Source organism: Urocampus carinirostris, chromosome 7, assembly GCF_059441175.1.
Source record: "Urocampus carinirostris isolate Australia breed hairy pipefish chromosome 7, RoL_Ucar_1.0, whole genome shotgun sequence".
Classification (NCBI taxonomy): Eukaryota; Metazoa; Chordata; class Actinopteri; order Syngnathiformes; family Syngnathidae; genus Urocampus; species Urocampus carinirostris.
This window is the reverse complement of record NC_142355.1, coordinates 24,843,634-24,860,181: the sequence shown is the minus strand read 5'-3', so window position 1 is coordinate 24,860,181 and position 16,548 is coordinate 24,843,634. Positions and strand designations below refer to the sequence as shown.

Here is a 16,548-nt window from a genome sequence, read left to right as displayed (position 1 = left end):
AAACAGCTGGAGAATTTCCGTTACGTGACTGTGTATGTTACAAGATTTATCAGCTTAACTTTTTTGCGGAGCACCAAAATATCGTGGCTCACCATTAGCCATGCGCTGGGTAATGCTAACAAAATCCGGTTTCCCGTCATAAACTCAGAGACTTACCGTAAATTCCGGACTATAGAGCGCACCTGATTATAAGCCGCACCCACCACATTTTAAGAGGAAAACAGATTTTGTACATACACAAGCCGCACCTGTATATAAGCCGCATGCCCCCACATTTAAACATCTAACACAAACACAAAATTAACCCAAACCCGACTTCAAGTCCCGCGATTGAAACTAAATGTCCTTCATTAAAGTCCACAGTCCAATAATCACAGCCGGCAAAATGAACGGAAAATGATACCGGTACTTAAGGTTTGATGCAGACCTGCAGAGTCCAGGTCCCGTTGAAAGTAATCCAAGGAAAAAAGTGTATATTTCCAAAGGTAAGGGTGGGAAAAATATATCAGATGAACACATTTACTCACGCAACTCCTTTTTCTTTAACCAACTTTTTACCCCCTCTTCTTTCCTTGTCTGTCCCTCACCTTTAGCGGTCCCCACTTAAACTCGGCACTCCGCGTTTGTTCCGCCCCTCATTTTTCGTTCATCCGTGCAAAACATATCAGAATAAGTGTCTAAAATAAATACAAATAAATACATTACAAAAATATACAGTTGCAAATACATATTATACATGGGTTACACATTTACAAAGAAAGACGGTACACCGAGACAGTTTTCAAAGCTTTAATAATAATATTATAGTTTCGACAGGGCAGTTAATGGTAGCAACACTCGAGCGCCGCTACCGGCCGTTAAAAAATTACATAAATTGGCCGCATCGCTGAATACGACACAGGGTTAAAAGTTAGGGAAAAAAGTAGCGGCTTATAGTCCGGAATTTACAGTAACTTCACCTTACCTCTTACCAGCAGATGGCGCTGTTTGACTCGTCATTGCAAGACACTTATACACCGACTATACAAACATATTTCAGCAGGAATTTCAACAAAACAAACGTTATTATTACACCCGTTACACACTGTCTTAAAAAAATCCTGAAAACAGTCTTCCACTTTTCTGGTCTCCAGCGGAGCTGTCTTAGTAGCAAAAGTGTATGATGACATGCATAGATGCAAAATTGTTTTGTTTTTGGGAGGGGGATACGCCCTGGTTTGTAAAATCCCCCCAAAAATCCAGGACGTAGGAAGAGGCTTTTTTTTGCTGAGGCTTGTCTCAGAGATTGTCGAAATAGGTCACGCACACAAACGCGAGCACACGCACACGTTCATGTATGCGTTGGCGCCATTGGCACATTGAAAGGCTTTCATGTACACTTTTGAATGTCATTATGTGACTCCCATGCCTCTTATCTCCCACTGTCATCACTTTTTGTGTATTTGTGCGAGCGTGAGTCTTCCGGGTCAGCAGCTCGGTAATGGAAGTAGGACCGTGAGAAGAAAGCTCCTTGTGTGTTTGCATGTGTGCGCATTCGTTCGGACTTAACCCGCTCACGTTACCTCTGCTTCGTGCGTCGTGATTGTCGTCTCTTTTTTCTTTTCTTCGGGTTTTCAAAGAAATACACGTCTAAAATTGGCTTGTGTTTAGTTTGTTCGATGCGGAGCCAAATTGGTCCAAAAATAGGCGTTGTGTAAAACCTGTTCTCGGGATGTCCAAATTTAGCCACACAAGTCAAGTCAAGTCATGTTTATTTGTGACGCCCTTAATCACAAAGGGTCCCAAAGGGCTGTACAGACCACAGACTATTGCAAACCACAGACTATTATTACATCGTCCCCTGATCTAAAACCTACATGAGGGCAAGGAAAAACCTAAAAACTTCAACATGAGGAAAATGAAGAAACCTTGAGAAGGGACCACACATGAGATAATCCCCCTTCCAGGATGACCAGGCTGCAATGGATGTTGCAATAAAAAACAATACACACATATTGTGAACATGCAAATCTAGATCATTCATAAGCCATTGAATGGAAGTGTGTTTTAAGTCTAGATTTGAACATTTTCACTGAAGTTGGAGATTGAATCTCAGAGGGCAGAGCATTCCACAGCACCGGGGCCCGGATGGAGAACGCTCTTGAACCTACGGTTGTGTGACCTGTGGTCTTCTTGGCTCTTGGGATCACAAGTAGACCAGCATTTTCAGAGCGAAGGCTCCAGACCAGAAAATAGAGGGAAATTAAATCTGAAAGATATAAGAAAGCAAGTCCATGCATGATTTTGTATATTTTGTATAACAAAGAACCAATGCAGGTTAGCTAAAAGTCTTCTCTTTAACCTTTACGCAATACAACGTTAAACATACAGTGCCTCCTCCCTGATTTCAGTCTTTTTTTCTCTCGTATTCATCACTCACAAGGTTTAAGATCCAAATCTATTTTAATATTACACAGAGTAGAGGCAAGATCTTGGGCCCAAGCCCGAACTCGTCCAGGCTTAACATTTCAATCATAAAGTCGGCCGGCCGGGGTTCTCTCTCAACGATTTTCTTTAGTTTTTTTCTAGTTTCTTCCAGAATTTCTTTAGGTCGTGGCATGTCATTTCTTATGGAATTTTGTAGCCTACTTCACTTTGTCAAACAGATTGAGTTGAAGTTCTTGATTCAACATGGGTGGCCAGGCAAGTTTAGGTGTAGCCTGTGGAATTTAACATAAAACTGTGTTGAGTCACAGTTACTCTGAGATTTAAAAAGGAGGAGCAATTACTTTTTACTCATACTGCCAGATTTTACACATGCCTTAATAAATGGCATCAACATTTAGAAACTGCATTTTGTGTTTTCTTGGGTTGTTGATATTAAAATTTGTCTGATGATCTGCAACTTTTATGAGTGATATAGATGCAAATAAGACAGAATTCAGGAAGGGGGCACTGTATATAATTAGCTACAGTGAGAGGTTAATGATGACTGTCTCCTTTTTCTTGTTTGCTGGCTGTCAGCTGCGTGGTGGACGAGATGGATTTCTCTGGCATGGAACTGGACGAAGCACTGAGAAAATTCCAGGCTCACGTGCGAGTGCAAGGTGAGGCCCAGAAGGTGGAGCGACTCATCGAGGCCTTCAGGTGAGACGGAAACGCAAGCTTTTGGCTATTCTCGGCAGGCGGTTTTTGTGTTGAGTAATCCGGCAAAAGAAAGGTTGCGTTTATTTTTTTTATTTTTTTTGAAAAGCTGTCAGACATTGTTTACGCGGCTCAAATCTCAAATCTCTCTCTCTCTCTTTCTTTCTTTCTTTCTTTCTTTCTTTCTTTCTTTCTTTCTTTCTTTCTTTCTTTCTTTCTTTCTTTCTTTCTTTCTTTCTTTCTTTCTTTCCTCTCTTTTTTCTCTCTCTCTCTCTTCCTGTATTTATTTCCTTTCTCTCTGTCTCTTTGTGTCTTTCCTCTCTTTCTTTCTCTCTCTCTGTCTCTTTTGGTCTTTCTTTCCTATCTCCCCTCTCTCTCTCTCTCTCTCTGTCTGTCTCTCTCATTTTTTCTCTCTCTCTGTCTGTCTTTCTTCCCTCTCTATCTCTTTCTGTCTTTTTTCCTCTCTGTTTTCTACTTCCAACTATTAACCTAGAAATAACGTAGTAACAACAAAACAAATATCAAAAGATAAGTTATTATTTTAGAAATGTATATCAAACTGGGTACCCTTTGCACTAATAAGTAGCAAAAAAGTAGCTCTCAGCTAAAAAAGGTTGGAGACCCCTGTTTTGACCAAATCAACTCAAACAGGATAATGAAAGAATTATTGAATAAAAGCTCATTAGTGAAAATAAATAAATAACAACAAGAATTAAGAATGTACTTAAATCAAACTTCTCATCTCATCTCATCTCATTAGCTGCACCGCTTATCCTCAGTAGGGTCGCGGGGGTGCTGGAGCCCATCCCTGCAAACTTTCTTGAGCAAAATAATGAGATTTTCCAAGAAAATCACAATGACCCTTCACTGGTGTGTTATTTTCAGAAGCAGTCTGTGGGCACCAGTTCCACTGCGGTTGCAGATCCCTTTAGAGTGTTTACACGTTGACCCTGAAGCACCAAGTCTAATCTCGTTGCATACACCACGTTGATATCAATGACAATAAAGACAATCCAGTTCCATCATATGACCCCCTAACACTTTGGCTAATACTCAACTGATGCTAGCTTAAACTCCCATAGGCAGTACTTTGTAAACCGGGCCCCGCGGTTACATCACAAATCGGGAGCACAAACACACAATTTTCGTAAAGTTCACAAAAGATAGATTTCACGATTTCTTACTCGATGAGTGGGCAGAAAAACTCTAGAGACGAACAATCCGAAAGTGGCTTTTCCATAAAACGTCTTCTCAAGAGATCGAGTGTGGTATTCATCCGGCCTTTATGGCTCCGTGTTGGAAAGGAATTGAGAAAAACAAATTGTCTTTTGCAGCGTCGCCCTTGACGCGTCCTGGATGTGTCCACTCATTGCTCGCAGGGACAAATTGGAGAAAAATCGCTGCTGTGATGTAGTGTGATAAATGTGACGCTCTCAATGTTATACATTGCTTGTGTCCTCTGTGCGAGAAATTAAGGACACTTTTATACTGAAACAATAGGACAATAGTCAAGTCAAGTCAAGTCAAGTCATTTTTATTTGTATGGCCCCAAATCACGAAGAGTCTTAAAGGGCTTCACAGATTATTACGCTATATTACACAGACTATTTTTCAGCCGACGAGAAGAGTAGGTTATTCATATACTATGGAGTAGAAGTGAGTTTTAAGCTTAGATTTAAACATTTCCATTGAGGTTGCAGATAGTGTTAAATAACAAAATGGCTCTATTGTGCTAGCTTCTCACCATTATCCTGGAGCAGGGGTCAGAATTCTTTTTCGACCCAAAGAGCCATTAAAGCAAAAATATTTCGAGAGCCACATCATACATTTGAAGACGAAAATTCACGGTGCCATTTGTTGATTTGATAACGCCAGAGCCTGTGTCCCATATCACTCTAGATATACCACCTAATATTTGTTGAGGCTCATTATGACTGTCATTTTTGTCCTAAAAATAGTTTCAGAACAAGGTGCAAGCAAAGTTCCTTTGTAAAACTGTCACAAAATACTGCAAACTGTCAGAGAATCGTCGTATGTACCATGCCGTGAGAGAGCAAATGGAGTGCTTTATCGCTCACCCAATCACATTGCTCTAAGTGGTTCGATGGCATTATGGGGTGTTTACAGTTTGTTTTGTCGGTTTTCATCATAAAATCTTCCAACAGTGAACATACATAGTTTAATAAGCGACCAATTGATGGATTTTTAGTGACATACTGGCCGAAACGGGGTTTTTTTTTGGTCTCACACCTTCACTGTAAACTGGAGTTGAGGATGTGACCTATATATACTGGACTGAACCTGTTTCAGTAATGTTTCAGTTTTCGCATGTAACAAATTTTGATCTTCCAACTTTTGACTGCACTGAAAGATGTGCAACAAATTAATTTTAGCTCCGTGCCTGATTTGCCCAAGTAAAGAGCCACATATGGCTCACGGGCCATTGGTTCCTGAGCCCTGCCCCGGAGTTACAATGTCCATTTTTGCGAGGACTGTGGTTAAAGAAAGCTTTGGCTGCAGATGAAGTTTTGTGGAAGAAAATGTCAATACTGAAAACTGGGACATCTCTGATAATCCAAATTAAATAAAGAAAATTTTAGAAAATATAAGGAATAATTTGTAGTCTAGCTAAAACAATAATAATAATAGTTTTTTTTAAAAAAAAGAAAAAATATCTATAATATATCCACATAATGTGTTTTTGCAGTGCGTCTATAGAGACAAATAACTAGCAAAGATTAAATAATAGATTAGATAAGATGAGATATTATTTGATGGCAAACACTCAAAGCAGCATGTCCAAAGTCCGGCCTGGGGGCCACTTATGGCCCGTGATCAAATTTTTACTGGCCCGTGGCCTCTGTTATGAAGTTAATGATTTGTGGCCTGCCAGTAATGTAGATCGGAGTATAAAATAAATCCGTACAAAATAATAATTTTAAAAAATTACCATTTTACCAGAAGATGGCGGTAGCCCTTTGGCCACCTGGCCCTTGGCTTTCTGTGACAATTTTAGCCCATCCCATTTCCGACATGGCAACTGCAAATAAAAAAAGGAAAGTTGACTGTGATGACCGCCGCTTCCAGGGCAAAAGGAAATCGGAGTATTTTTTCGCCAAAATCCGAAACGCTGTGAAAAGGTGAAGCAACTAGAGGCTGTTTTGATGGCTCAGCGGCGCTCTTTTACAATACTACAAAGGCAAGTTATAAGGTTGAGATTGCTAGGCACTGCAAACCTTTCACTCAAGGTGAATTAATTAGACTGTTCAAAGAACACATGTCTGAAAAGTCAGCCCTCACACATCTTCAGCTCACCAAATCTGACCCGTTTTCTGAAAAGTTTGGACACCCGTGAATTAAAGTGAATATCTAAAGTCCTTTTTTTAAAAAACATTTTGCAGATTTCAGAGAGAAATCAGGGTGAGAGAAAAGATAGGGATATGAATTTTCTCTTGAGAATCGACCATTACATAAATGATACTCTCTTTGTATCTTGACCACAGCAAACACTTCAACAAGCTGAGGCCTCCCTCCATCCATAGTGACACCCCCCCAAATTCTTCCATGCGTAGTGACCTTTATAGAAAAAAAAAACAAAAAAACGCCAAAGGGTAAGAGCAAATAATCGTCACACTTCACTCTGAATCTGAAGCATCGGCGATTTGAGGTTTAGAGCTGATGAGCACCCAGATCAGGGTGGGCAAACTATGGCCCATGGGCCAAATGCGGCCCATCAGGGTTTTTCATCCGACCCGCAAAAATCGTCAAAACATTATAAAGATATATATATAATAGTAAATATAGTAGTAGTATTTTTTTGGGGGGGTGCCAACATTTTCCCCTTTTTCCCTTTGTGTGTCTGCAACAAAACACTACAAAAATATTACAAAACTAAATATCAAATTTAGTGTTTGAAAACAGGAACCTAACATATTATTTTGTCTTCATTCTGATACAAAAAAATACTATAGAAAAACTACTATAGTAATACTATGATTCAAAAATACTATTACAGAAGTATTAAAACAGAAATACTACAAAAAATACCTCCACAGTAATATTGAAAAATACTAAAGAGATACTACAAATATCCTAGTATGGAAATACTTTGATATACTTCTCCAGAAATACTACAAAATTACCATAATAGAAACACTATAATACAATAATGGTTGGTTGGTTGGTTTGGTCTCTTAACCGCGCGTAGAGGCACCATTTCTTGTGGTGTGTTTTGGGCAAGTAAAGCCTGGTGGCGCCCAACCCTCTCCAGGCCAAATACAATAATACTCTTACATAAATACTACCACAGAAATATTACAAAAATACAACTACAGTAATACTACAAAAATACGACAGATATGCAGCAAAAATGTACTCTGGAAATGCTACAAAAATACTACTGTAGAAATATTACAAAATACGCCGAAATTAAAGTACAGTAACACGATAAGAATACTACAGTAAGACACAAAAAATACTAGATATAGTGCAGAAATACCACAAAAATAAAACTGCAAAATCACGACCGAAAATGCAACCAAATAAACTCATAAAATAATACATAAATACTACTGCAGAAATACTACAATGCCTAGCACAGGTATCAAACGGACTGAACCATTTCAAGGCAGGGGAGTATTTCCGACACTGCGTTGCTCATATTTTTGATGTGTTTTACTTTAAAAAACTATATCTAGCGTGTTTCATCATAATTAGGCATATCCTTTTCTTTACAAAGGAAAAGAGAGTTATAAAAAATGGGGTGTATTGGTTGAATTTGGGGGAGATGAGCCCCCCCAAAGACGTGCTGGTTACGCCCCTGATCTGAAAGGCAATGAAAAACACTTGATTACATATCCGAGACCTTTTCGGCAAAGCACTTTTGTGAGTATCGGTCACAAGTAAGCGGGATGATGTAGTTGTTACGTAAGAGTGGTTATGTCACGTATGCGTGTGTGCGTTTGTGCCGTGGTGGCGGCAAAGGCTACTTCGCGCCAGCTGGCGTGCCGGCCCGCGTGCCGGCCCGCGTGATGTGGAGATGCCAGGCTGCTGCTCAAACAGACCGCTGATATAGGATGCGGGGCCAAGAGTGACGTACGTTTTTGATGTTTATTCACGCATCGGTGCATAAACATGCAATAACTGTGAGTGTGTGTCTATTTGTGTGTCTTTGTGTGTGTCTTTGTGTAGTCACGCATCCCGTAGTGGCACGAGCCTCGCTCTCGTCAACATTTGCCGTATATTACGTCAAGTCAGGAAGCTGCGTTTGCTTGTTGGCTACAACTTGAAGGAAAATATTTAGTTTGCAGGATGTTGCGAAATCAAATACAAACAAAAATGATAAAGGCAAGTGTGGTCGGGTCGGTGGTAGGTCGGCACATGAATGTGGGTCGCGAACTTGTTTGAAGTGGGCGTTTTCCTTGACATAATATGGCAGAAAAAACGGACGCAACCTGCTCTATGTGTTTGAGAGGGACCATATCTCATTTTAATCTTATTTTGATGGTTTTATTTCCTTTCCTATTTCTTTTCATTAAGGTTTTAGATCAGGGGATGGAGTAATAATAGTGTGTGGTTTGCAATAATCTGTGGTCTTTACAGCCCTTTGAGACTCCTTGTGATTAAGGGCGTCACAAATAAACATGACTTGACTTGACTTTTACTAATGAGTCCCAAGAAAGTTAGTGATAAGGGAAAGGAAAAGTGGAAAGCAATACAACAACATTCAATTTGAAGAAGGAAACGTTTGCCAACTATGAAAATGGTGTACGGGTGTCTGCCATTGCACTGCTGCTAGAAGATACAGAAAAGGTACTTTTTTCATACAGCCCTTTACGGTATATTGTAAAGGTCACCAAATATTGTACAAAAATAAAATGACAATTCTTACTCCAACAAAAAATGTTTATCTTCTTTTTAACACTTTTACTTCATTCATTAACCATACGAGACACATTTGTTCATTTTTATAATTTTCATTCTTTTTTATTAGAGGAATTAATAAAAAGGTACAGTAAAAGGTCATCATATAAGATTTTGCAAATGTGTAAACATAGCATCAAGTTGCAAAGAAAACCAGAATTAGATGTAAAAAGTAACATGTAGCACATATTTTGTACAACATATTTTGTGTTCCTCTTTTTTGTTAATGTTTTTTAATCTGGGCTAGCTCCTCACAAAAATATATAAGAAAGTTGCTTGTAGGTACTGTAATCATTTACTAATTCGGAATCCATTATCTCCGGTTACATATTGCTGTAAGCAGGGGTTGGCCAAGTGCATTTTTGATGAGCCAGGCAGTTCTTTTTGACATTCGGTCCACCAAAAAGGGAACTGCACTTGTGCAGCCGAGATCGATTATCCCTGTCTGACCTGGCAGAGTCCACTTCGTGGGTCTACTGATTCTTTCTTTGCCATTACTGTATTCCCGCCTAAAAGGAAATGCACGATTGTGGTTGCAATCCATTATCCCCGGACCGTTGGCGTTCTATTGCCGAGAACAGGAGTTGGTGAAGTGTGGTAATTTGGCCCGTCTAAAATGAACTGCACTGTTTTGGCCACTATTGATTATCTCTACTCAACTATTGCTGAGAGCGGTGGCTGTGAGCGCAATCTTGTGTCATTTGTGGCGGCTTTTTTCCTCACGTTCTTCCGAACTAAAATGAACAGCACCCGTGGAGCCACGATCCATTAACCCAAGTCAAGTATTCCTGTTAAAATGTGGGGGGTTGTCTACTTTGCGGATTTTTGCATATCCTTAGGGCCCGGTCACACAGCCGTTTGCGTCTGTATCGCGGGTAAAATTTTGCGTTTTTTTTTTTGCCCGTGGTTGCCCGCAATGGACAATGTGCAAAATTGGCCAACCCGCTGTTTATCGGTGCTATGCCCGCAAAACAGATGCCGGCGACTGTTCCGCTTCCTCATCGCGTCATTTCCGCGCCATTTTCTCGTGTGGACCACGGGTATAAAAGCTGCCGAGCCGGCGATATGCCGAGAAATGCATCCTTGCCGAGCTTTGCATCCCCTCGCTACTATAACCACTTTTACCTCGTTTTATCTCACTTTTATATCACTTTTAGGGAATTTAATGGCGAACAAATAACCAAAAGCACTTCGTCTTGCATTTGTTGGGAATGTAATACAACTTATAGCATTCCGTCTTTGTATTTGTTGTGAATGTAGTCGAACGGTAATGCACGCCGTATACAAATCACTTTTGAGCAGGTAACATGTTTATTTTGCCTTTTTCTATTCAAATCGCTGGTATTGAAACTGTTATGCACTCTACCATAAAGCTTATTTCTGCTTTACGGTAGAGTGCATAACAGTTCTCAAAAGTGATTTATATACGTTGTGCATTACCGTTCGATTACGTTCACAACAAAAACAAAGACGGAATGGTTTAAGTTGTATTACATTCCCAACAAATGCAAGACGAAGTGGATTTGGTTATATGTTCGCCATTACATTCCCTAAAAGTGATATAAATGTGAGATAAAACAAGGTAAAAGTGGTTGTAGTAGCAAGGGGATGCAAATCTCGGCAGGGATGCATTTCTCGGCATAACACCGGGCTGTAGAAATCATAACCGCTCAAGACAGTCCCGTGAAGATCAAGATTTCAAGCTATGGCACTGAAGAAGCCAATATGGTATTATTGTAATAGTTTTTCATTTTTATTTTATTATCTTGTTATGAAATGAAAAGGAATGTCAAGAAATGAAAATGGATTAAGACGAGGTCACTACGGTGACGGGGATCCATGTCCACCCCTTGACGTCTCGAGCACAACTGACGTGTGCTCGGCAAATCGCGCTGTATATACGCGGAGAAAGGCGTTTGACCGTCACACGCGTAACACGCTAATTTCACGTAATAACACCGCGATACAGGCGCAGAATATGCTATGACCGTGCTCCACCCACGATTACCCGCTGAAATTTTGCGTCCTACCCACGTGTAACCACGCCCTGGCCGCGGCCATAGCATGTCGTTCCGTGTCATTTCCGCGTCATTACCTCGTGTGTACCACGTGTGCCGCCCGCGGTTAACACGTGGTCTAAAGTTTTGAGCAGCGCAAAACTTTTTCGCGCGGCCAACCGCGTGTGAATTTCCGACCGTGAGTAAAGCACTGCTGTATCTCGTCTATATGGCGATCTCAAAGCGTCCAACAGCGTCTGCTTCACGGGCAGAAATTTCTAGCCGTGATTCAGCTTCGATACGCCCGTGAAAGGCTGTGTGACCGGGCCCTAAAGATTTGAGGAGCGCAAAACTTTTTCGCGCTGCCAACCGCGTGTGAATTTCCGACCGCGTGTAAAGCACTGCTGTATCTCGTCTATATGGCGATCTCAAAGCGTTCAATAGCGTCCGCTTCACAGGCAGAAATTTCTGGCCGTGATTCAGCCTCGATACAGACGCAAACGGCTGTGTGACCGGGCCCTTAAGACAAACAAATACATGTCTGTTCTGGTCCCTATTGCATGAGATAAAAGAGGGATTACATTATTGTAATAATGCTTGGTTTATTGTGAATTATTTCAAATCACTAGACACATGTCCTTTATTTTTCCCTTTGTGTTTTCTTGACTGTCAATATTAACCATACTAAATGAGTGATTACAGAATACCAATAGCTTGCGTTAGCTAGCGTATAGCTTGCTACGTTAACTGGTGAATAAAAGTGTACGATTTTAGCTTTTTATTTTTGCTAGTTCATATGTTCAATTAGTGGATATAAGTAAGTAAACTTGCCTCAAAAGTCTTGCTGCACTAGCACATATTCACCAACCCTATGACTTTACGTGTTAGACCACTGCTGTTCTTCCCTTAAAACCGCCTACAGATTAAATTAAAAAAAACACCAATAGTCTACCGCTTTTACAAATTTACACAACCAAAAACTGCATTGTATACTAGCTGTTCGGTCTGCAGCTGCTCTGTTTTTAAGCGAGACCAAATTTTTAAGCGTGAATAAACCGCTCAATCCATCACATCAGATTTCCATTTTGACAAAAGTTTGGTTCTACCTGTTTTAAGGAAGCGCGTGTTGTTTGTTTTCTTTGAAAAGTCCGGAGATGGATTCTGTTTCGTATGTAAAAATAGACTGCGCGATGAAATCTACCACTTTTCAATGTCAAAAGGGTGGCATGCATGCTAACACTTTGACTTAGCGAGTGCCAAACTGGATGGTATTTACAAATCAGGCCAAGATGTGCCAGAAAACAAAAACAGTTCTTAGCCTCGGCGCTTGAACGTTGTCGCTCTTTCTGCATACTCCCAGAATGCACCAGCTTCTAAACGCAAGTGACAGTTAGCAAGCCGGCAGGCAGCCAATGCCGTCAAAGTGCAGCGTTTCATGACGCTCATGCGACACAACGTGACGAAGCGAGTGTCGCTTCACTCCTGACGACGCCGACCGCTTTTGCGTGTCAAATGAGTCTTTTCAGAGCAATTAATGATCTTTTCATCATCAAGACACCACCTAGCGCCATAGGAGGACTTATTTTCAGTTCCAAGACTCGGGCCGACCCACTTCAATTGACGACGTTTTAATGAAGATAGATGGTTTGTCACGATGACCTTCGTTGACCATTACTTTTTTCAAACCTACCAATTTCTTGAGTTAAAAAACGCCAACACTACATTTACTTCGCGCACTCCTCCAGATGCTAGTATCGTACCCGTCCTCATATCAGAATCAGCTCACGATCCATATCTTAAAATAAGAATGGGGAGGAAAACGTGCGTTCTAATCATAAAGAGCCACAGGCCCTGAATTCAGGAGGGTGCTTCATTAAGTTTGACTGCGCTTCGGGTGCCACAAAAAAAGCTTCTGAAAGGTGTTTCCAATACTCGACGCCGGCTCAAAAGAACCAAGGTTGGCTTAATAAACGAGACCTTGAGTTTGGCAGGTTTCATTTTGCAGCAAAGTTGAGTGTCTGGTTATTGTGGAAAGTGGATTACGAAGGCTTCTATGTCAATTGTGATGCAGATGGTGAGATGAATCGAATGGCCAGCTTGATTTTAATTTGCATTACTTGATTAGTCTGTATATTTTAGCATAAACCCAAGTGAAAAATTAGTTTGCCCTGTCTTTATTTCCTTGAAATGTGCTTGTTACACCCAAATTGCTATTTAAACAGGATGAATGAAGGGGAGAAAGGAGGACGCAAGGAAGTAGGAAGGGGTACGGGAGGAAGCAAGGAAGTAAGAAAAAAAGGAATGAAGGAAGGAATGGAGGAAAGAAAAACAAAAGTACGGAAGGTTGAGTGGAAAATACAGAAAGAAAGAGAATGAGTGAGGGGTGAAAGAAATAAGAGAGGAGGAATGAAGGAAGGCAGGACAGAAGCAAGGAAGGAAACAAGCAACGAAGGAAAGAAGGAAGGAAGGAAGGAAGGAACAAAGCAAGAAAGGAAGCCAAGACGAAAGCCAGAAGGTAAGCAATGAGTGAAAAGAGTAAGGAAGGAAGAAATGAGGGAAAGAAGGAAGGAAGGAGGGAAGTAAATAATCCAAGAAACTAATTACGGAAGGAAAAAAAAGAAGTGAGAAAAGAGACAAAGAAGGCATGAATGGAAATGGAATGACCAAAACAAAGAGGATGACCATAGTATTAAAAAATAAGAAAAAAGTAAGAAAGGAAGAAGATAATGAAGTAGAGAAGCCAGAAGAAATAAGAAATAGAGGAAGGAGGGAACAAAACCATGAAGGAAGAAAGAACAGAAATAAGCAAGGAAGCCACAAAGGAAGCTGGGAAGAAAGCCACAGGGACCCAAGGAGAGAAAGAAGTAAGGAAGAAAGCCAACAAAAAAGGAAAGCTACCAAGAAAGAAAGGAAGAAAGAAAGGAAAAGGGGTTAAATGGGAGAGTGGTAGGAAGGAAATAAAAATAACAAATGAGAAAAAATAAAATTCAAGACGAAAAACAGCAAACAAAAAACAAACCTGAAGTAGTTTTGACATCACCTGATCCCGTTTGCTGTCGGAACAGTCAATACAAAAGAGGTAAAAGAGACACAGGTGTGGGGACATTGGACTGTGTGCAGTTCCTCCACTTAACCCCAGTTGGCACCCTGTGTGGGAAATTGGCGTACCGGATCATGACACCATTATTCTTAAAATTATAGCAGATTTTCTTTGTATTTGATTGAATTTTTTTGTTGTTGTTCCACTCAGCCAGCGCTACTGCATGTGCAACCCCGACGTGGTGCAGCAGTTCCATAACCCGGACACAATCTTCATCCTGGCCTTCGCCGTGGTCCTCCTCAACACCGACATGTACTCGCCCAACATAAAGCCTCAGCGCAAGATGGGCCTCGACGACTTCATACGCAACCTCAGAGGTGATCTCATTGTCTAGGGCGCTCGTGTCAAAAAACAAAAACAACCCCAAAATGAACCAATTCAAGGCTTGTTCAGTCCTTTTCACACTGCATTTAACAGCATCACGGTATACCTGAAGCCATCATCTCCCGGCTTTCCGGGCTGTCCTCGCTTTCCCGGTGTTCCATGTCTGATATATCCTCAGCACTTCGGGTTCTGCCTCGGAGAGCGTGCCAATTAATTGCGCCTCATTGCGATTTAACGATACGAGCCGGTATTTTCCGCTTGCACCCGCCAGCTCTTTGACTTCTATTTATCTTTGCTCAACAACACTTTTTCTTCAGTGAACATTCAGACAGCTCGTTCATATTCATAGAAACCAGAGGTCGAAACATAATCGGCCGGCATTTGACCGTTTCTATACGTACCGAATCTTAAAAACTCTCCTGTGTTTTTTGTGAATCAGCCCAGTATTTTTCAATGCCCTGACAGGAACCTCGCAGCAGACTAAACACTCGGTCGGACGATTTCGCCCTCACAATCTCTTTCGTTCCCGGTTGATGGGAAAAAAAGACGTTCTTTGAAAGGCCCTTGACTTGAGCTCTCAGACGGTATTGTTCACAGTAAGTTGGGCTAATCGTTTTTCTTATTTTGGTGGGGGGCTCGGTCTCTCTTTCAGGTGTGGATGACGGCGCAGACATCCCGAGAGAGATGGTGGCTGGCATTTATGAAAGGATCCAACAAAGAGAGCTGCGGTCCAATGAGGACCATGTGACCTATGTGAGCCGAGTGGAACAGTCCATCCTTGGCCTGAAGACTGTAAGCCTTGCTTGTTTTTGCTTTCCGACATACCTATTATGTGTGCTTTTAAGAAGTCAAGTCAAGTCATGTTTATTTGTGTAGCCCTTAATCACAAAGAGCGTCAAAGGGCTGCACAGATCAAAGACTATTGCAAACTATTAACCTACATGAGGGCAAATGATACACATATTATCAACATAAAGTATAGGTTGTTCATATGCTATAGAGTAGAAGTGTGTTTTAAGCTTAGATTTAATCATTTCCACTGAGGTTGCAGATCGAATCTTACTAGTAGACCAACATTTTCAGAATGAAGGCTCCGGACAGGAACATAGGGGGAAATTATATCTGAAAGATATGAGGGAGCAAGTCCATGTATGATTTTGTATAATACCAACAGAAACTTAAAATCACATCTTAAGCTAACAGAGAGCCAATGCAGTTGAGCTAAAATCGGGGTAATGTGATCAAACTTTCTTGTCTTAGTTAAAAGCCTCGCTGAAGGCTCTTGATTTTGGACTTCGGCAGACCGAAGAGTAGTGCATTACAGTAATCGAGACGGGAAGTAACGCGTGAATTATAATCTCCGCATCTGACCGAGATAGCATAGGACGATAAAATAACAAAATTACATACACTTATAATGATGAGAATTAAGGGATTTTTTCCTAAGATCAAAATGACTGGCCTACCGTTATCTACTAAATCAATTGACAGACCTACCTCCCCTAGTTAGTTCCTCCACTGACCAACCTACTTATGCACTGACCAACTGAGTAAACTATGCCCTATGTCTACCTACTTCAATGACAATCAAGATAACGTATCATTGTACAAAACTAATCATCAACCTACAGACCTACTTATGTACTTATCTACCTACCCCACTGACCAACATACCAATTGACAGAGCTATCAACATACTTGACTGCCGACCTACCTGCCTTACTGCCTTCCTTCCTCACTGCCTACCAACCTACTAACCTTCTTTCCTACCTACCGAATGACTAAATGACCCCACTGCCAACATCATACCAACCAAGCAACCTAGCTAGCAACTGAGCGATCTACATACCTATCTACCAGCTGACTAAATTACTTACATACCTAGCTACCAACTGACTAAATGAATAAATGACTTACCTAATGACCTAGTGACCAAAACTACTCCCTTTCAATACCATACTTATCAACCAAACAAGACTCAACTGCCTGCAACCCTTTACAAAATCCTATCCTTTTACGATTGCCCTGATTCTGCACCGTCCACCCTGACAAACTGAGCTACTTGCCAATCTCCTGACTAAT

At 40.9% G+C, this 16,548-nt stretch overlaps 1 protein-coding gene across 5 annotated transcripts in view; it reads left to right on the top strand.

Moving 5' to 3' along the window:
• iqsec3b (IQ motif and Sec7 domain ArfGEF 3b) overlaps window positions 1-16,548 on the top strand; it is a 95,465-nt gene that overhangs the window by 66,722 nt on the left and 12,195 nt on the right. For all 5 annotated transcript variants that reach the window (XM_088340296.1, XM_088340295.1, XM_088340299.1 and 2 more), the window contains exons 7-9: window positions 3,004-3,126; window positions 14,293-14,459; window positions 15,119-15,258. In XM_088340296.1, coding sequence (XP_088196422.1) covers window positions 3,004-3,126; window positions 14,293-14,459; window positions 15,119-15,258 — 430 coding nt within the window. The remainder of the gene's footprint in view (window positions 1-3,003; window positions 3,127-14,292; window positions 14,460-15,118; window positions 15,259-16,548) is intronic.